The 20,360-nt window shown below is 56.1% G+C and overlaps 2 protein-coding genes across 3 annotated transcripts; both read right to left on the bottom strand.

Moving 5' to 3' along the window:
• Positions 1-249: 249 nt before the first annotated feature.
• CDK2AP2 (cyclin dependent kinase 2 associated protein 2) lies at positions 250-3,028 on the bottom strand. 2 transcript variants are annotated; one of them, XM_075545272.1, is made up of 4 exons: positions 2,397-3,028; positions 1,986-2,086; positions 1,774-1,906; positions 250-744 (listed from the first exon to the last, which is right to left on the bottom strand). In XM_075545272.1, exons 1-4 carry the CDS (start codon positions 2,476-2,478, stop codon positions 677-679), a joined length of 384 nt encoding a protein of 127 aa, XP_075401387.1. In that variant the 5' UTR covers positions 2,479-3,028; the 3' UTR covers positions 250-676. The 2 variants fall into 2 exon arrangements, with proteins under 2 accessions (XP_075401387.1, XP_075401388.1); XM_075545273.1 differs by having other exon boundaries at positions 2,255-3,020.
• LOC142445568 (calcium-binding protein 2-like) lies at positions 2,628-19,329 on the bottom strand. Its single transcript, XM_075547528.1, has 7 exons — positions 19,165-19,329; positions 17,266-17,296; positions 16,033-16,167; positions 15,248-15,357; positions 14,731-14,878; positions 2,907-3,090; positions 2,628-2,769 (listed from the first exon to the last, which is right to left on the bottom strand). Exons 1-7 carry the CDS (start codon positions 19,327-19,329, stop codon positions 2,628-2,630), a joined length of 915 nt encoding a protein of 304 aa, XP_075403643.1.
• Positions 19,330-20,360: the final 1,031 nt, after the last annotated feature.

The following is a 20,360-nucleotide window of genomic DNA, read 5'->3' as shown; positions in this document are numbered from 1 at the left end:
GCATAGGACGAGCCCTCTGGCCAGGGTATTACCTTGCTGGGCAGGCAGCCCGAGCTCTGTGCTGTCCCCTGGTGGCAGCACGCAAGGCCCGCAGGGCTCTCAGCGCCTGCAGCCCCTCCCACCCTTTGCCGCTGGAAAGGGCCTGGCCCAGGGGCTCAGTGTGCACCCCCACCGAGTCGCCTCACTCCCTCCTTCCATGGGGCCCACCCAAGCTTAGCACAAAAACCAGAGCAGGAGAGAACAACTCCAAATCAGCTTTATTTTATACAAAAAGGGCGTATTTAGCAAAAGACACACTGAGAAAAGAGTCGCTGTGGCCCAGGGGGACAAGGCAGGGAGGCGACCAGCCTTCCAGGCGCCTGCTGGGGACAAGGGGTTGGAAAGGAAGTAGTCCTCGGTGCTGGCTAGGTGCTGAGGGGGGAGGGGGCACGGGAAGGTGAAGGCTCCCGGTGGATCAGCACTGATGGCAGGTCATGGGGAGGGGGGATTCACAGTGACCTGGCGGCTGACACTTGGAGGGCCCTCGACCAGTGCTGCAGGCTGGAGTGAGCTGGTTCCTGAAGAGTGCCCACCCAGGGACACAGGGCTGGAAGTGCGACTCTGGGTGGAGGACGGGGAGAGGTCAGTGCTCTGCGGTGGCCGGCAAGGTCCAGGCGAGGAGGCGAGGGCGCTTTCGTTACGTTCTGGCGTTGCGCTCTGTCTCGGCCAGGCACTCTCTGACCAGGGCCCGGGCGTGGATGATGCCTGGGGTCAGGGAAGGGTAAGGGATAACTTAGGGGGTCTCAGTCCACCTCCGCGGGCCACCCCACCCACTAGAGAGAGGCCCCCCACCCAGTCTGCACTCTTTCAGTGGTAGTTCTTATGGGGTGGACACCCTGAGGCACCATGAACCTGTGTCACCAAGTTCTCTAGGCTGTGTTGGGTTATTAACCACAAGGTCAGCAGTTTGAACCAAGCATCCACTCCGAGGGGCAAAGGCGAAGCTTTCTATTCCTGTAAAGATTTACAGCCTGGGAAACCCAAAGAGGCAGTTCAATGTTGTCCTATAGGGTTGTTATGAGTCAGGATCCACTTGATGGATGGCAGCATTTGTTTTGGGTTTGACTCTTTCTGGCGAAGCGGGTTAAAAGACAGGGAGAAAGACAGGCTCTCTGCTCCCAGAATGATTTCCAGCCTGGGAAACCCTGGGGAGAAGTTCTCCTCTTTACAGTGGGGTTGCTATGCATCCAAGTTGACTGAGCAGTGCCGGCGGGTCATCTGTATGGCCACGGAATGCCAGGTCTTTCTTCTGCAGGACAGCTAGACGGGCTCTAACAGTTCAACCTTTTGGTTTGGAGCAGCATGCTTCCCTGTGGAACCAGGGAGCCTTCCCTTCCGTAGGACCACCCGAGGCCCTCCAGGCAATTCCAACTCACTGTGGCTGCTCCCTGGGGTTCTGAGGCAGTAAATTTTCACAGGAGCAAACAGCCTCATCTTTGGGCCTGAGACCAGCGTACAGGTTTCAACTGCCAACCTTGCCTAAGCAACCCAATGCTTTACCCACGGTGCCACCAGGACAAAATTCTCCGGAGAGGCTAGATGAAAAAGGAAGTCTGGCGCCACCTCAAATTCGCCTTGTTAAACGCTAGCACACCCTGATGCCTCCCGATACGGCCTCAATTTAATTCAGAACACCTTTCTGGTTGGTGACACTGGCCCGAGATCTCTGTCCCGATGGCCTTTTCTTCACTGAGAGGCTGCCCAGGGGCCCTCGCCGGGCCTGAGCTGGCTTACCTCTCTTCAGGCGCTCCATAGCACTCTTGCTTCCGGCATAGGTGGGCCGGATCTCCTTGCCCATTTCCTCTATGACAGACAGCAGGTCCGTGTAGGTGCTCTGGGAGCCCTGAGTGCCGGGCGGCTTCATGGCCTACGCCAAAGACAAGCGGGCAAACTTAGGGCCCCGTTGGGCTGCCAGCCCTCGTCCCAAAGCCAGCCGTCCCACTCACCTGCACATAGCCCATAGAGGGCGGTCCAAAGTCGTTAAACAGTGGCCTGAAAGGGGCAGCGGCTCCCGGCCCGGAGCCCGACGGCGAGGGGACGCTTCCGGCTGCAACAGGCGCGAGGAAGGGGTCAGCATGGGGCAGGGACGCCTCCTCCCAGCGTTCCAAGCCCCCGGTCGAGGTCGGTCCGACGCCCTCCTGAGGGATGCTTCATTCCAGGCCGGTCAGCTTCAGGGACAAACCCCTCCCCCTGAGCCCCACCTACAAGCCCTTACGTCACCACGCCCACTTCGCAGGCCAGGAAACTGAGGCTCCAGGAGGCAAGGCGGCAGGCCCAGTATTGCAGAACTCAGGCCGTCTTCTCTTGGATGCCTCGAGCGCCCGGGGAGGCGAGCAGGGGTGGAGCTGGGTCCTCACCTGTAGGGACCGGGGTGCCAGGCCCAGGGGTACTGGAGCCGGGGGTGCTGCTCGGGGCGGGGGCGATGGGCTTGTAGGACATCCCCGACTCCTGGGTGCGGGCCGACGCCGGCCGGCCGCTGCTCCGGGGTTGGCTGCTGGCCGCTGAGCCGCGCGCTGATTGGCAAGCCGGCTGCACGCCCCTGGTAAATAGAGCGCTGGCCGGAAGGGCGGGCGGGCACGAAGGCTCCCTCACTCCCGATTGGCGCGCGGAGATGTCATTCGAGCCTTCTCATTGGCCAAGACCCGCCCCAGCAGGCCGCAACCGCAGCTGATTGGCCGCTGGCTTCCGGACTTCGCACCTGTCTGCTCTGGATTGGGCGGCGGCCGAGGCCTTCCGCAATTGGCGAGTTCGCGGCCCAGGCCGGCGCGCTCTCAATCCGATTAGTTCCAGATCCCCGGGGAGGGGCCTCGGAACCGGGACCTGGGTTTGGGACGCCGCGAATCGTGCCGAGGGGGTCTTCCCGGCACCGCCCTCGCGCCGCGTCGCGCGGCAGTTCGCGCTGCCCGGGCCTCGGCCCCAGGCTCGGCTCGGCGGGGGCTGCTGTCACCGCGGCCGCCGCCACCGAAGGCACCTCACGCTCTCGGGACACCGGAGGACGCAGGGCTTTGACGTTCCGAAGCCTGCGCCCCACCCCGTGCGCTTTTACGTCACCTGTCCCGGGTCAGCACCTTCGCTCCGATCTGCGCGTGCGCTTGTCTCAAGCCTTAGTTTGTTCCCATGGCAACGGGTCCAGCACGGACGCCAGCCCCCACTCCCCGAGGCTCTGCCTGGGATTTGGCTCACTCTCTAGTCAAGGCTGGTGCTGGATCCCAGGGTGACCTCTACTGCACCACGAGAGACCCCAGGCCTTTGCTTCTGACAGCCACAGCAGTGACAGCTGACCCCGGTGACAGCTGACCTCCGTGGAAACCTTGCTGCACCGGATCCCTGCTATACGACGGGGCTCACAGGTCCGCCGCCTGGAGTCAAACTGGAATCTCAACACCACCTAGCTCATCTCAGTATGCCTCCGTTGGCTCATCTGTAAAATAACGACCTCATCGAGTTGTGCAGCGGCGGGGTTAAATGCATTTATGCAAAGCGCTTCTTTTATTTCCTTTGTTTCTGTCTCCCTCCAGTGCCTCAAAGCTGCTCCATCCCCTTCCCTGTCAAGTCTCATTCCTCACAGCCCGCCTCCAAGACACCCCCCCACCTTTCCCAGGTAGAAGGCTGGGTTGGCGCTGTGATAGCACACTGGAGTGGGGCACAGGGGGTCTGTTCTCCCTGGAGGTGTCATTAGAAAGGGTGCCGGGCAATAGGAACCAGAGAGGAACCTATGATGGGCTTCAAAAGGTTCCTAGAAAAGATAAGTAAATCTCTAGCGACAGCAACTGGCTTACTGTTTCCTTGGGGGTATGGCAGGGGAAGCTGGGGGAAATGGGGAGCTAATAAGTACAAGAATGCAGAAAATGTTTTCAAGTTGATGTGACTGAATTATTGAGTTGTAGGATGCGTGAATAATAGGCCAATAAAACTGTTTTAAAAATTGTAGGAAGTTCCTTTTATCCTTACACTCTTTTCCCACGAACTTAAGAAAGACCAGCTTTTTTGTTAGGAACTGGTTTACAGAGCAGATCTATTATAGCCAAGGATGCATTCATATACAGCAGATGTTCTCAACCTTCCTCATGCCGCGGCCCTTTAACACAGTTCCCCAACCATAACATTATTTTCATTGCTACTTCATCACTGTCATATTGCTACTGTTCTGAATCGGGCGACCCTTGTGAAAGGGTCATTGGACCCTAAAAGGGGTCGCGACCCACAGGTTGAGAACCGCTGATAAACATGGTTTTCATCTTATTCATGCAACCCCTCCAGGTAATATCATCCTTCACACCTCCTCCCTCTGTTTCCAGTCCTCTTTCTCTAACCCTTCTGAAACACGGTCCATGGGTTAATGCTGCCTCCTTCATTCCTCTCACACACTGCCATCTAGTTGATGCTGACTCATAGTGACCCTGTCGGACAGGGTAGAAATCCCCCTGTGAGTTTCTGAAACAAACTCTTTTACGGTAGCAGAAAGTCCCTTCTTCCTCCTGTGTACTGGGCTGGTGATTTCGAAATGTTGACCTTGCTCAGCACAGCCCCACAGCTTAACCACGCTGCCCCAGGGCTCCCCCTTGATTCCTAAAGGTCGATTCTTCTAAGGTGCACACACTTCAGCAGTGCTGTTACTCCCTTTCTAGACCAGCTAGTGTTTGGGTGAAAATCTAGCCGCAGCTCTAGACCCAAAGAGTGGACAAGAACTTTAGTCTCAGGGATCCTGCCAGTCTCTATCTGACCAGCACGACTTGACTTCTTCGTGATCTTTGAGTTTTGTTCAGCATCCTGTTTCCCATACTCACGGTCCAACCTTCACATACATAAGAGGCGATTAAAAAGCCCGTGGCGTGGGTCAAGTACACCTTACTTCTCAAAGTGACTTCATTGCTTTTGAACACTTGAAAGAGGGGTTTGGTTTTTTTTTTTTCTTCTTTTTTTGGCAGGAGGTTTTCTCAGTGCATCTTCTTGACTGTGAGGTCCAGTCCCACATCCGGATGGGTGTCATTGAAGGGAAGAAATTAAGAGACAGACCAAAGTTTTGGGGTGCTCTCCTCTGCCACGGCATCAGGAACCAGGTCAGGGCTGGGGAGGGAGAATGTATTCCTACATCAGTATATATAGTCTCGGCATTCAAGCTCCCCTAATGACAGGTAACCACATAGGTAACAAAGTGGGCTGTCCCCTAACCCCAGAGGTCCCTGATTCATTGGAGGAGTATCCTAACCTTGGTGCTGGGGGCAGGTAAGGGGGGGACTGTCCCCTGAGCAGTGAGAGCAATAGCAAGTCTCCTCCTATAGATACAGCTGCAGCCTGACAGCAACCAGCCATGTGCTTGTAAGAGGCAACTTTAAGGCAGCACTGTTAGGGCAGGACATTGAGCATGTGATTGGGACACTATAATTTGCTAGGAACCACAAAGTGCCTTTGTACGGTCAGCAAAACACAGGTAGACACCACTCCAGGATGCTCTGCTTTCCACCAAGATCTACGGGACCACAGCAGTGATGGCCCTCATCCCACTCCCTCCTCTGAAACCGGCTTGAGTTTCTGGCAGTTTCTTGTGTGTTGTGTGACCAGCCCAGCTTCACCTGGTGGTGAGGTTACGATCTTGTTCAGTGGTTTCCACATTCGATTGGATCTCCTTTCTCTGGAACGGGCTCGACTACAGAGCATTGCAGGCTGGTGGGCCGGGCGGCCGGCTGCCACACTTCCAGGCCCTGGCGAGTGGGTTGCGTCTGTTTGTAGAAGACAAGATCCCCGAAGAAGTTCCCTGCAGGGTGAAGTTAGGGAGACCCTGTGTGCAGGTGTCTCTGCTTCCTCACACCAGAGGGCTCCCGAAAGTTCATGGCTAAAGTCTATTTCCTACTGAGGTGAGGAGCAACCGGGCTCTTCCCGGCTTGTGATTGGCTGTCTGAAGTGTAGCCACCCACACCCATGTCCATCACAGCGCGGCTCACAGTGGCGAACATGATGGCAACGACCCAAACACACCCGGATGCGCGGATCAGCCAAGGTCGGAAAATCAGAGACCAATGAGGGAGACACACCTCACGACCTAGAGGAACCTGGAGGGCAAGGCGCCCAGTGAAATCCATCAAACACAAAAGGACAAATTAAGTATAAGACCACGACTGTAAAATGTCATGAAAAGCTTGTCACCCTGAAAGAAATGCGCGTTGGTGGGAACTGGGGGGAGGAGAGAAGACAGAGGGTGTCACTGGCTGGAAAGTTAGGCATGTGCTAACGAGGGTGCAGGGGAAGGCAAAATACTGCTGCTACTACGCATGTGTCAATGTTGGGTCCTTAACTGTGACCACTGTACCACAGGGATCCTGGGCTTGACGGGGAAGCTGGGGGGTGGTCGGGCTACCCTGTGTAACTACCCAGGGCCTCTTCATCCTCTTTCACCAGAATCTTCGCCACCAGCAATGGCTTTGAGATGCAGTCCTCAACACGGCCCTTCTAGCCCAACGCCCTTCTGTGCAGTCCGCCCCTACGCTCACGGCCAGAATCCCCATTTCGCAGGAAATTCTCTGCTACGCTAATGGACAGGATTAAGGTGGGATTATGTTGTTTGGAGAGATCATTCCCTCTAGAGATTGTCAACATGCTTGGTAAAGTAGAGGGGCAGCGGGGAGGCAGGCCCGCAGGGAGATGGAGTGGCTGCAGCCATGGGTCAAGCATCGGAACCGTGGTGAGACTGACTGAGCAGGTTTTCATTTCCTAAGGTCCCTGTGGATGGAACTGACTGAATGACACCCAAGGGCAGCAAGAAAACAACCTTAGCAAACAAAACAAAAGCACCAGTTGATTTAGACTCAGAGTGACCCAATAGGGCAGGGCTGAACTGCCCCCTGGGTTTCCAACACTGTAACTCTTTGTGGTGGCAGAAAATCTCACCTTTCTTCCAGTCTACCTTCGGAGAGGGTGTGGAAATGCCCCTGCCACAGCCTTGGCCACTTCCAATGGAGATTGTGAACATGGCCACCCCTCCCCCCCGACAGTGGCCCTTCTCCCCACAGGCCTGGTGTTTCTCTGTGTCCTGCGGCTTCTGACATGGCTCGAACCCACAGGGAGGGCTTGGACGGAGTTCTGTGTTAGGCCTGGTTGACTAGAGAAAAACAGATTCATTGACGCACGTATGTGTGTGTGAGAGAGCTTTATATCAAAGAGCAAGTGTACACTGAGAAAACATCTCAGCCCAGTCCAGATAGAGGCCGTACGTCTGACACTAGTCCATTGTGGGAAACGGAAAGATTTCTCCCAACTTAACTCCCCCAAATAGATGCCAAACTTAGCTGCTTGCTACACCTGGCGAATGAATATACACTTGGAGGTCAACAGAAGGTCAGGGGTTATTCTCCCTAAGGGTTATCAGCCATCCAGAGCAAGCAGACACCACTGTTGATCCCACAAGTAGGGCCCACTCCCTTCTGATAAGGATAGTAGTTGACTGTTTCCTTGTAGGAGACCCCAGAGAGGTCAAGCCCACCCAAGGGTGACCAAGGTTAGGCTGCCATCATGATCTAGGGGCCGCCCTTCTTGTCACATGTACACCCCTAGTCCCCCCGCTTCCTATTGCGTGTGCACCTCTGGTTCATCCCCTTCCTGTTATGCCTGTGCCCATGGCCTATCCCCCTCCTACTGCTTGTATTGCCGATTGTACAGCCCCTTCCTGTGACATATGCCTTTACCTGTAATTAGGAGGCACGCACCCCCCCAAAGAGATATAAACCTTGGTTAGCAATAAATCGCTCTCTCTCCTGTGCTCTCTCCTGCCCACCCATCTCCCATCTCCACGTGGACCACCGAGTGGGGCTGAGGTGAGCATGCTACTATGAATTGTGTCTGACTTCTTTATTTTACTCTCTCTCTCCTATTGCTCTCATCCTCTATGACATTATATATCTCAACCATATAATTGTGCGTACTGAACCCATGATTAGTTGTGGGGGGCTGGCTTCCCTCACAGTCCATAAATTCCTCTTTAGACTCACGCAGCACCTACAATGATGCCGAATGCAGGAGGATCACCCGTGGGTGAAAAGTCTTGTGGATCCAGTGGTGGTAGAAGCATCTCAGCTCTGGCACAGGTCTCTATGTGGCTCCTCCAGCTTTCCGAGGGTCTCCTCCACAGGAAGGTAAAGGAGAGAGAGAGAGATTAGTCCCCTCTTATGATGACAGAATCAAGAGAGTGTGTGTTCTGGCCTCCAGGGAGGAAGAGATGAAGTTTCCCAAATCCTCATGAGGTCACACCCACCAGGAGACACAATCGGTCTGAGACCTGATTGACAGGCTAAACTCCACCCTTTCACTCTATTGATGAAGCTGACATGAAATGATGTAACCCCTGCCACATCTACCAAGCCATCACCCTTTGCTCCCTTGAGGCAAGTCTGGTGAAAGGAAAAATAAATAAAATGCACCTCTATCAAAGCCATTCCTCCTCTGTGTACTAGAGCCAGGTCAGAAGCCGCACACCCAAGAGAAACCCCAGGGCCATCATGGAAGAAGAGCGTGTGCGAGATTTGTGTAGTCCAGATGGAGTAAAGAAACAAATTCAGAGACCCTCCTAAGTGTATAAGAATGAGTCATTGCACATTAAGAAAACGTCCCAGCCCAGTCCAGACCAGGTCCATAAATCTGATATTTATCCATATGTCTGATACCAATCTATAAATTCCTCTTCAGACTCACGCAACACATGCAATGTCGCTGAGTGCAGGAAGATCACAGGCTGGTGGGTGGGCAGTCTTGTGGATCCAGTGGTGGTGGAAGCATCTCAATGCTGGCATGGGTCTCTACATGGCTTTTCCAACTTCTGGCTCCAAGGCTCTGGCTGCCATCTGCATAGCTCCCTGTGGCTTGTAAGCAGGACTGTCTCACGGGAGAGTCTGTCTAGCCTCCAGCAAGGAAGACAGGAGTTCCCAGAATCTTCTGGAGAGAGCCATGCCCACACAGAAGACTACTCATTGACTGTGACCTGATTGATGGGCTAGACTCCACCCCTTTATAAGTTGACAGATTATTATATAACTGCCACAGGATCTCCATATGAAGTAGAGGAGACTGAGACAGAGGGACCTAGACTGCTGCTTGGAGACCACGGGACAGAGCACAGGAGCCAGAGGCTGAAGCCAGGAGACCGTGAGACGGAGCGGAGGAGGAGGGCTGAGACATGAGACTGTGAGGCAGAGCCGCAGGCTGGCTGCCTGGCTCATGGAGACAGAGACCAGAGGACCGCGGCCGATAGACTGAGGACGGGAGAGGGATCTGGCTGCTGGCTGAGGAGAGATGTTGTGACCAAGGAGGTACTGTGGCCAATACCTGTGTCCTTGCCTTTTCCTCATCCTGGTTTGTGGCAAGCTGCTCACTTCCCTAATTAAAAATAAATCACTGCCATCGCGTCGATTCCGCAACCCTACAGGACAGGGTAGAACTGCACCCTGCGGGTTTCTGACTCCGTCGCTCTTTCCACCGGAGTAGAAAGTCTCGTCTTTCTCCTGAGGAGCGGCTGCTGGCTTTGAACTGCCGGCCATGCGGTTAGCAGCCCAGTGCGTGGCAGCACTATGCCACCAGGGCTCCGTCAACTTCCCTCATAAAGTTGATGATGTGAACTCCTGCCATTGAGAGCAGTGTGTGTGGCCTCTGTGTGCCCATGGCTATACACCATCAAACCCAGCAGAGGAGCAGAGTGTCATGGGAGGAACCGTCTGTGCCGGGATCCGGTGAAGAAGGAAGGAGCATGGGGCCTGTCTGACCCCTGCCTCATGACAATAGGGAAGCCAGAAGAGGGTGGGTGTGACCCCCCCCCCATGCCATTTGGCTCAGAGTATAGTATCTGGCTGATGATGATCTCTCTGGACTGGTTGTTTTGTCAGTTGCCGCTGTGTTGGCCCTAGAAACTAATGGCCAGGTCCACACCATCCCTGTGCCTGGCTCTGATATAGACCCTGGTGATCCACCACTTTTCCATTGTTTACAAGTAGATGACTGTGGGATTCAAAAGGGTTTTTCCCCAGGTTGTCTCCCCCAATATATACCAAACCTAGGAAGCTGCTTGCAACACACAGTGAGTGAGGGGACAAGGATCTCCCTGAGGACATCAGCCATCTAGAGCAATTAGACCCTATTGTCTGCCCTGCCCTAGGTGAGCCCACTCCCTGCTGATAAGGGTAGTGGATTGTTTCATTGCAAGGTCAGCCAACTCAAGGGCGACCAAGGTTAGGCTGCCATCTTGAATCTAGGATCTGCCCATCGTGTCACCTGTGTTCCTGTTACACGTATGCCTATTGGACAGCCCCTCCCTGTTACATATGTGGTTACCTGTAATCAGGGGGGGGGCTGTATGCCCCCTAAGTATATATAAGCCTTGGTTAGCAATATATTCTCTCTCTGCTTGGACCTGGCTGTTGGTTGACCTGGAGGTGAGCATGTGACCTTAAACTGTGTCTGACTCACTTATTGTACTCTCTGTCCTACCTTCTGTGACTGTCCTGTGGTCTTTTTGTATGATAGCCGTATAATTGTGCTTATGGATTCTGCGATCATCAGGCTGGTTTACTCTGACAGATCACCAGACCTTTCTTCCTAGTCTCTCTTAGTCTGGAGCTCCGAGGAAGACTTATCTAACCTCATAGCAACAACATATGTAAAAAGTCATTAAGCTGTCCACTTAAATTTGATACACTTTATTGAATGTGCATAATATTGGTCCCTCCCCCAAAATGGATTTAGTGGGGTGGGGGAGGAGGAAAAAGGAAGTGAATTTAGTGTCAAAGTTTGAATTTACAGCATAAACTTGGCAGGAAAAAAAAGGTCAGAACTCCTGGCTCTCCAGACTGGCAGGTGCCCACTTTAGGCAGGGAAACCCAAACAAACAAGCAGACCCTCATTGCCACCCAGTGGATTCTGACTCTTAGTGACCAGTGGAACACCCCAAGAGATTGCCAGGGGTTTCAGTCAAAGGAGCCCTGGTGGTGTAGCTGTTAGGCATTGGGCTGCGATCTTCATGGTCGCCAGTTTGAAACCACCAGCAGCTCAGTGGGAGAAAGACTGGGCTTTCTACTCCCTCAGACAGTGACCCTCTCAGAGGGCCTCTGTGGGTCATCGTGGACTGGATGGCAGTGAGTTTGGTTGAGTTCAAATCTTCACAGCTAGCTGCTGATTGCTTCATGTCTGCTGCTGCCAGGGCTCCTTAGGTAGGGAGGGGCTCTCACTCACCAGAGCCCCCAGCTGCCTGCCTTTCACCCCCCCCCCCCACCTTACCTACCTGGTTCCCTGCTCTAGCTGCTGTCCAGAGCCACCGGTTGGCCCAAGGGTCCTTTTGGGCCGGAAGAATGTCTGTGAGGCCTGAGGGGGAAGGTGTGGGCGCTGCAGGTACCCACAGACACCTGCAGCAGGTAAAGGCCAGCTCCCTGGCCTGCTCCCTAACAGAGCCTCCAGGCTGGGGACAGCTGAGCTGAGGTGGACCCTGAGCAGGGCTTGACCTTCCCCAGGCCCAGAGCCAGCACCTCCCTCCTGTCGGCGGCAGATGTTTGCTCAGGCCACAGTGCCATCTGTACCAGTCACAGAGGGAGGCAGGGAGGACCGTGGTTTCCAGAGGTGCTGCCAGCCCAAGGAGCCTCATCCCCATCCACAGCCTGGCAGGAGAAATCGCCTAATTGAGGATTAAGGATTGGGATCTGTCAGGCTGAGTGGTGCGGAGGCTGCTGCAGCCAGGCCAGGCACCTCGGTGTCCAGGCTCCAGGTCAGGCACCATGAGCAGCTGCCTCCATCCCAGGGCCGTCTAGTTGGCTGGTGTGGTGGTGGACACTGGGGCTGGGTGCTGGAAGCTTCTTGAGCCGGCGTGTCTTCCTACCAGCGGTGCACAGTGTCCCCTTGCTAGAGAAGTCTGAGGCCCGTCTCTGCCCAGCCTGGTGGCTCTATGCTTTTTGAGTCCCCAGACCTGGTCCCAATTCTAGTATGACGTTGTGCTGGCTCCCAGAGACGGGCTTGGTTGTTGATTTTGTTTATTTACCTTCTTCCACAACCTCTCCCCTCTGTAGCCATCACAGTCTGCTTCTCAGTTTTGACCCATTTCAAAGCTGTTTCCGTTTAAAAAAGAGCGAGTGAAGGAGAAACATAGGTGGATTAAGCCCCTGGGGAGCCCCCTCTGACCGAGGACCAGGGATGCGGATGACCTTGATAACACGCAGAAGCGTGGGCAGTGGATTGGTGCAGACATCGTGAGGGTAGAAGTTAGCATTCCATCATACGGTCTCCCTCAGGAGCCATCTAAATGTGCTCTAGGTTTTAATATTTTCTGCTTTCTTTTCGATTGAGGTTTCTAACCTGTTTTTCTGTGTTATTCTTGTTGGTTTTTAAATGCTTTTTGCATATGAAATTCAGGATGGTGACCCTACAGATTAATGGCTCTCTGAGGTTGTGGCAGGGGAGCCTGGGGAGAATGGGGAGCTGATAACGACGAGTACAACAATGAAGAAAACACCCTAAAACTGATTGTGGCGATGACTGTACAACTCCTCCTGAAGTCATCGAACCACCACCGGAATGTGTGATGTGCGAAGGATATGCCAACAAGACTGCTGAAGAAGTCTGCTTTGTGAAAAACCACCTTGCTTTTAGAAAACATCTGCGTTTATCATAGAAAGCCATTTTTTCCATAACGGCTTCCACCTGAGGGGGTTGGGCCGTCACGACCAGTCTGGGAAGCGGAGAGGGACCAGATGCTCACCTCACGGAGTTTCTGGGGAATGTTGGGGCCGGGCGGATGGGCGGATGGAGCTGCCTTGGGTAGTTAGTCTGTGCGCTGGTGCCACGAAGTCCGGGGTGCAGCACTGGGAGCGTGGAGATGTGCCTTCACTGAGCCACATTAAGACAGAAAGGGGTGTGTGTGTGTGTGTGTGTGTGTGTGTGTGTGTGTGTGTGTGTGTGTTCCTCTGAGCACGAGCAGTCTCAGCTAAACCTTAAGGGAGCACTCACTGCAAATGAGTCCATGCCAACTCCCGGCAAGCCTGCAGGGCACTGTGGGTTTCCATGACACCAACTCTGTGGAAGTAGAAAGGCCCACCTTTCTCCCCCCGGAGCAGTTGGTGGTTTCGAACTGCAGACCTTGTGGTCAGAGCTCTGCGCCCGGGGCTCCTTGTTCACGAGCCACGGTGGGAAGGAGCTTGGTGCTGCTGTGGGGTACGTGTCACAAGGTCCATCGCTTGACCCCAGTAGCAGCTCGGCATGAGAGAGAGGACACTTCTATTCCCGTGAAGAAGTCCAGTCTCGGAATCCCACAGGGGCCAGTCTACCCTGCCCTCTCGGGTTGTGATGGACTCCATGGCAGTGGGTTTGGTTTTGTTTAGGTGGGGGGCAGGGGGGTTGGGTAAGGGGTGGGGAACCCAGTGGCCAGCACAGACCTGAGCCCTGGGAGAAGCAGGCTGAGCTGCCTGCTCCGGACCGGGCCAAGGGTCCACAGAGGATGAAGAGAGGGTCCCTGCCCTCATGGCACCTGTAATCCCAGGGGCTGTGCCCCAAGAGGAGCCCCGAGTGATGCAACCAGCAAAAGTGCTCAGCTGCTAAGTCCATCCAGCAGTGCCAAAGGAGAAAGGCCGGGCAATCTGCTTCCGAACAAACAGCCCTGGGAAACCCAACAGCACACAGTTCTTCTGGGACGCACCGGAGTGGCCATGGGCCAGGATTGCCTTGACGGCAAGTGGCCATGGCCCAAAAGGACATCTCGGGGCTCTGGGTCTTTTGGGTGGGAGTCCAATGCTGGGGCCTCGGGGGTGAGCAAGTCAGAGTGGAAAGCCATCTCCCTGGGTTTGCAGACACTTTATTTCAGAGACGCAGAGATGGGGCAGGGCTCTAAGGGTGGAGGGTGGGTGAAGGCAGGGGGAGGAATTGCACACAGGTGGGGTGGAGAGGAGTGGAGAGACGAGTCCTGCAGGCCTTGGGCTTCCAGAAGCTCTGTGGCAGGCATTTGCTTGCTGCAGTCCTGTCTGCTGCTCCAGCTTCAGACCAGGCTCAACAAGACATCATTCGTGCAAACTCTGCCAGGACAGAGCCAAGGTTTGGGGTCTGTTCTATGAGCCCGACTAGAGTAAGGCCAGCCTGGTGGGTGGGAGGGAGTGTAGTGGATGGGAGCCCCCTGGTTCTGTTAAGGGGTATCCCTCAGAGCCAGACAAAATATACCTTGTGACTGAACTTGTTTTCCTTTTTGCTTTGGCCACTAGGGAGCTCAGGAGCAGCTTTGGGGACCTACATCAAGGCATGCATTTCTCTGTGCAGATTTTTCTTGGCTTTATATTGTCATAGGAGCCCTGGTGGTGCAGTGGTTATGGGATGGGCTGCGACCCACAAGGTAAGCAGTTAGAACCCACCAGCTGCTCCTCAGGAGGAAGACTGGGCTTTCTACTCCAGTAAAGAATTACAGTCTCAGAAACCCACAGGGGCCATTCTACTGTATCCTATAGGGTTGCTATGAGTCAGAAAACACTCAATGGTATAAGTTTGCTTTTTGGTCACATTAACATGTAATCTGGGTTTTCTCTTTCTGGGCATACTCCAAGACCTGGATTTTGCAGACTCAAATTTTGGCTTCCTACAGTTTTGTTTATTTTGATACCTTAGTACCTAAATGTTCCCAAGACCGTTTCTTCTTCTGCATATGGGGACAATGGTAGCCTGCACAGGAGTGCCCTTGTCGGGGAGTACCTTCGAAGTCCACCAGGCCGTCCCCATTGAGGTCCATGTCCTGCAGGATCTCATCCACCTCCCGCTGGCTGAGTCGCTCGCCCAGCAGGACCTTGAGTGCCGCACGGAGCTCACCCAGGCTGATTCGGCCGTCCCTGTCGGTGTCAAACTGTGGCGGCATGGTGTTGGCTCACTGATGGGGTCTCTCATCCATTCAAGTATCCATCCATCCACTCAGTCATCCATCCATGTACTCATTCATCCATGACTCATCCATCCATCCATCCATCCAATTATCCATCCATCCATCCATCCATCCATCCATCCATCCATCCATCCACCCATCCAAGTATCCATCCATCCATCCAATTATCCATCCTCAATCCATCCATCCATCAAGTTTCATTCATCCATCCATCCATCTATCCATCCATCAAGTATCCGTCTAATCCATCCATTCATCCATCCACCCATCCATCCTTCCCTTCACCCACGGCAGACACATCTCCCTCCCACCTTCCAGCCCCAGTGGCCGCACCTCCCGGAAGGCATCCCGAAGCTCCCTGACTCCTATCATGTCTGCTGTCTCTGCTAGCAGCTTGGGGCCCATCAGTTCCACGAAGTCCTCAAAGTCCACCTTCCCGCCACCTAAGGATACGCCATTAGAGATCTGACTGCCCAACTCCCAACCTTCGTTGGCCCTCCCCTTCCTGCCAGTGGCCCTTCCCCCTCTCCCACTACCTGGGCCCCCCTCGCTCAGCACCCTGCAAGCTGGGTCATTTATGGGCCACGTTGCCATAGTGGTTACACATTAGGCGGCTTAACCGCAAGGTCAGTGGTTTGAAACCATCAGCCTCTCCTCGTGAGAAAGTCAAGGCTTTCTACTCCCATAAAGGGTGGCAGTCTCGACAACCCACAGAGGCAGGTCTAGCCGGTCACGTTGGGTCACTCGGAGTCAGACTGCAGTGAGTTTGGATGCAATGTAACAACATAGTGGGATTTGGCTCAAGATATCGGGAAAGGCGCTCCGAGACTTCCTAAGGCTTCCTGTCACGTCTAGGAAGCTTCCTGAGGAGTTTCAGCCCCCGAAGGCTTCTTGTTGTGCAATTTCAGGCAAATCATGGAGCCCCTTGGGGTCTCAGTTGCCTCATCTGTGAAATGGGGATGGTGACATTCTCCACAGCAGAGATCTGGCCTTGGGAATGCCCGAGGGCCTGGGATCCTGAGTCCCACCTGCACAGGTACTTGCGTGCCTGAGCTGCCTGCCTCCCTGGCTGGGTCCACAGACCAGCCTTGAAGTGGGGGCGGGGCAGAGGCACCTACTGATGTGCTGGGAGATCTCAATCAGCTCCATCTCTGTGGGCATGTAGCCCAGCGTCCGCATGCAGGCGCCCAGCTCCCGGTAGCCAATGTAGCCGTCCCGGTCTCGGTCGAATTCCTGGAAGGCGACCTGCAGCTCTGTCGGGCAGGGTGGTGTTAGTCCTTCCCTGTGTCCCCAGCCCCCAACCTGGATCCAACCCACCTTCACCCCTTGGCTCCATCACCCCCTCCTGCTAAGCATCAGTTTCTCTTTGGTGCCTCAGGGCCTTTGCACATGCTGTTCCTTCCATTTGAACTCTCAGTAAGTATGCAGGAAGGTCTACTAGAATGTTCCTTGGAGGCAAGGATGGCGAGACTTCATCTCACATCCTTTGGACACGGTCAGGCGAGACCAATCCCTGGGGGAGGACACCATGCAGGGTGTAACAGAGGGTCAGCGGAAAAGGGGAACACTGTTTCCTGTATGGATGGACCGTGGCTGCAACAACCGGCTCAGAGTAAGAACAATTGTGAGGAGGGTGTCACTCTGGGCAGTGCTTCATTCTGCAGTACATTGGGTCGCTCTGGATCAGGGCCGACTTGACGGCAGCTGACAACCTCGTGCCCAGGAGGCCTGGGGGCGAGGTGGGTTGTGGGTTGGGCTGCAAACCACAAGGTCAGCAGTTTGAACCCACCAGCCCTTCTGCAGGAGAAAGATGAAGCTTTCTCTTCCCCCAAAGAGTTACAGGCTCGGAACCCCCCCCAGGGCAGCCTGCTCTGTCCTGTAGGGTCACTGGGGGTCGGGATCTGCCCCGTTTGGGGGACTCTGGATTCGTGGGCGAATAAAGAAAAGGGAAAGAATCCTTCCCCACTCCCAGCATGGAGTTCACATTCTGGAACATTCTTCTCGGGTCCTTCATCTCCAGGAAACCTGCCCTCGGAACCCGGCCCCTCCAGCTGCGTTGTCCGACTGCTCCAGCGCACAGGGCATTGTTTCTGTGTAGAGCATGAGAGCCAGGGTGCCTTCCCATTTGTCGTGTGTCCTGAGGCAACAGTGACACCCCCCCTCCAAGGAATGAGACCAAGGAGCTGATAACTGGGGACTCTGTCCGCCTCTGGCTGCTCAGCCTCGTCCCTGACTCCCTGTAGCTTCCTTCTTGCTCTCAGTTCTGTCGGAGATGGCAAGGACCCCCTGGTCAGCTCCTCAATGCCCGCTTCCCCATGCCCCTCCCCCTCCCCAGGAACTCATGTCTTTACCTTCAATCTCCTCCGGCCGCAGCTCCCGGTCCTAAGGGAGCACAGAGGGGTTAGGCATCCTCTGGACTCCCAGACACCTGCCCCACTTTCTGCTTGCCCCTTAGGGCTCCCCACTCAATCCCGCCCCAGGCACACACAGGCCTGTGTGTGTGTGTGTGTGTGTGTGTGTGCGTGCACGTGATGCTGCTGAGAGCCAGACCCCACCCTGTATTTCAGCTGACTGGCCTGGGGTCTTAGGCCCCACCTCTCCCTGCACAGCCCCCACCACTCTGGGGGAATCTGTTGCCAGAGTGGGGGCCTGAGGGTGGGGCAGAGCCCCAGGCTTGGCCCCACTGGCCTCCATGTCGCCACGTTTCCCTCGGCTCCTGGCCCCTCCTTTGGTGGCTCTTTATTATTATTATTATATATATATTTTTTTGGTGGCTCTTTCTGACATTTCTCTGAACCTCTTTCCGAATGTTTCTTCCAGGTGCCACTTTATGGTAGTTTCTAGGGTCCTCTTTCCACCTCTCTGCCCGCCTCCCGCCCTGGAGCTGGGATTAGTGGGGTGACGTTTCCGCCGGGTCCTCCGGCAGAGGCGGTGTGCGGGGTCACGGGTGGGTCGGTAGTGGGTCAGTAGCCAGCCAGCAGCGGCCATACATACGAGCTGGGTTGCAGCGATGCTGGGCGGCAGGAAGATGTAGGCGGGCCCCACCAAAGGGTTCAACACGGAGCAGGCCTGGACCCCTGGCCCTGAGCCCCTCTGGTCCTTGTGGGTGGGGCTAGGGCTGAGGCAGGAGACCCCGGGAGGAGAAAAAGGCCATGGCCTAAAGTCCTGCAGCAGAGCCGGCCATGAGCCCGAGGCCCTCCCCTCCCTGCCCACCAGCGCTGCGACCCATGCCCAGGGTGGTAGGGAACACAGGTGGGCGCATGGCCCTCGCCCGAACACATGCTACGCTGTTCACTCCTGACTGGGCCAAGGCCATTCGGCAACAGAAAGAGACAGCAAGTCCCAGCTCTGTGTCCCCAGGTCAAGAGTGGCCAGTGGGAGGCAGAGGCCTTCTCCAGGAGGGCCGGCGGGGTGGGCCTCCAGTGAGCCGGGGTGGGGCAGGGGAGACCTAGTAGCCTTTGGAAGCCAGGGTGGGCCACATTCTGGGGGCTTCCTTGCCTGTGGCCCACCTCCAACAAGCCTCCCCTTCATACAGTGCCTCTGTCCACTCGCGCGACCCCTCCCGGGGCCCAGCCAGCCTCCTGGTTCTGACCTCTCCCCTCCTACCGTAAGTCCCTGGCTCCTGGAGGTCTTGGCACAGTTCCCCATGGGCTCCTGCACCTGGCCTGGCCGGCAGTCCAGGACTGGGCAGTGCCCTCGGTGCAGAGCTGGGAGGACTGCCGGGGATTTTGCCAGGCTTTTGTGGGGAAGACTGAGGGTGGGTGGGCAGCAGGCAGCCCTGGACAGAGGGGTTTGGGCCCTAATCTGGGATAATCTCTGAGCATCTCTGCTGATGAGAAGGGGCTCTTAGAGCAGGAGGCCCTTGGGAAGGCCCCATCTCCCCTGGCTCACTCAGGAGGGTCTTCCTGTACCGCCTCCTCACATCCTTCTTTGCTGCCCCCCTCCAACCCCCCGCCCCCCAGCCAGGAGAGGCTTGATAGCTTTAGAAGCAGGCCTGGGGCTGGAGGAAAAAGTCAGGCACCCTGTGCCAGGCTGGGGTCACCTTTCCTCCGAGTGGTAGACATGCTGGGGGATGTGACTGGGCAGATCCTCAACCCACTGCCCGGAGGGAGACACCTCTGGGGGCAGGGCTCAAGGAGGACACAGGTGGGGCCCCTGGCCTCACTGCTGACCAGCTGCTGGCTCCTCCCCCAAACCTTCCAGGGACCCCTCCATGCCGACCCCCCGTGGGGGTATAGGCTCCCCTTTACCTGCCCGTAGGCCGCCTGCACCTGGGCCTCCAGCTCCTGGAGAAGTGCGTGCCGCCGGCTGACCTCCGGGCTGTCCAGGGTGCAGCTGGGCCCTGCGGTGCCTTCTGAGGGTCTGGGGTCCGTGGTGGGGAGGGTGCCTTCGGACGGCCCATGGGGCAGGGCCATGGGGACGAGGACTTGGCACCTCCTGCAGGACTCCCGGGTCCTGTGGGAAGGTGGCTTAGTGGGCAGCTAAGGGGGTGATCCCTCCCCTCCTGCTGCTCCCCTCCCTCATCCCCCTTCACGGAGCCAGGACTCATCCACCCAAAGCCTCCCTATTCCCGCTGCCCCTTGCCTGGCCAGCCCCTCCTCGATGGATGTCCTACCCCACCCCATCAGCCACCCTTCACCCTGAGGCTGACCCTGATCCCCACACTGCCCAGTCCAGCCTGGCCCCCACCCTCCCTCCTTACAGGACCCTGACCTCTAGTGTAGACTACGGGCCATGCCTCCTTGCCCTACCCTCGGACCTGCTGCTCTTGTGCTTCTGACCTACTGCCCTCTCACCTGCTGCTCCCCTGCTCTCTGCCCTCTGTCCTACTGCCCTCTGACCTGCTGCCCCCTGCCCTCTGACTGCTGCCCCTGTCCTCTGATCTGCTGTCCCTCTGACCCTCAGCCTCTGCCCTCAGGCTCCTGACCTCCTCTCCTCTTTCCCTGACTCTGCTCAATTCCCTGCTCTGGGTCTCTGTCTTAGGCTCTGTGCCCCTTTATGTCCCTCCGTCCCTGGAGACCTGTCTGGGTCTGCCTTGTGCGTGTGTCCTGTGGTCCTCTCCATGCCCCGTCCCAGCTCTCTCCCGCAGTGACTGTGTGGGTCTGGGTCCCACTCTGGCCCCTCTCTCTGCTGCCCCGAGGCATTTCCTCCTGCCTGCCTGCCTGCCATGCTCCTCTTATCCCCCCCCCCACACACACCCACCCACCATGCATGTGGTTCTACACCTTCTTTCTTGTTCTCTCCCTGCTCCGAGTCCCAGGGCCCCTGTGCATGCCCCACCTCCTCCTGTACTGGGGTCCTGGCAACCTCCTGCTTCTCATGCAGAAAGTATGGGGAGGCAAACAGCCCCCCAGCCTCTTGTGCCTCCCAACATTGTCCAAGCCCACTCACCGCCGGGCTCCTGCTGGTCACCTTGCAGAATGAGGTCTGCTCTCCTGCTCCGGCC

The sequence above is a fragment of the Tenrec ecaudatus genome, chromosome 4 (genome assembly GCF_050624435.1).
Source record: "Tenrec ecaudatus isolate mTenEca1 chromosome 4, mTenEca1.hap1, whole genome shotgun sequence".
Lineage (NCBI taxonomy): Eukaryota > Metazoa > Chordata > Mammalia > Afrosoricida > Tenrecidae > Tenrec > Tenrec ecaudatus.
Note: the sequence above shows the minus strand (reverse complement) of the source record. Positions and strands in the feature narration are given on the sequence as shown.

Excerpts from the sequence above, each read along its gene's own strand:
- CDK2AP2 (XM_075545272.1), bottom strand. The coding sequence starts at position 2,478 with ATGTCCTACAAGCCCATCGCCCCCGCCCCGAGCAGCACCCCCGGCTCC. Across the intron at positions 2,087-2,396 it reads TGGCACCCCGGTCCCTACAG|CCGGAAGCGTCCCCTCGCCG; the intron begins GTGAGGACCCAG and ends CGCCTGTTGCAG. Across the intron at positions 745-1,773 it reads TATGGAGCGCCTGAAGAGAG|GCATCATCCACGCCCGGGCC; the intron begins GTAAGCCAGCTC and ends CCCTGACCCCAG.
- LOC142445568 (XM_075547528.1), bottom strand. The coding sequence starts at position 19,329 with ATGGCCCTGCCCCATGGGCCGTCCGAAGGCACCCTCCCCACCACGGAC. Across the intron at positions 17,297-19,164 it reads TGCAGGCGGCCTACGGGCAG|GACCGGGAGCTGCGGCCGGA; the intron begins GTAAAGGGGAGC and ends GTGCTCCCTTAG. Across the intron at positions 16,168-17,265 it reads GCGGCCGGAGGAGATTGAAG|AGCTGCAGGTCGCCTTCCAG; the intron begins GTAAAGACATGA and ends CCTGCCCGACAG.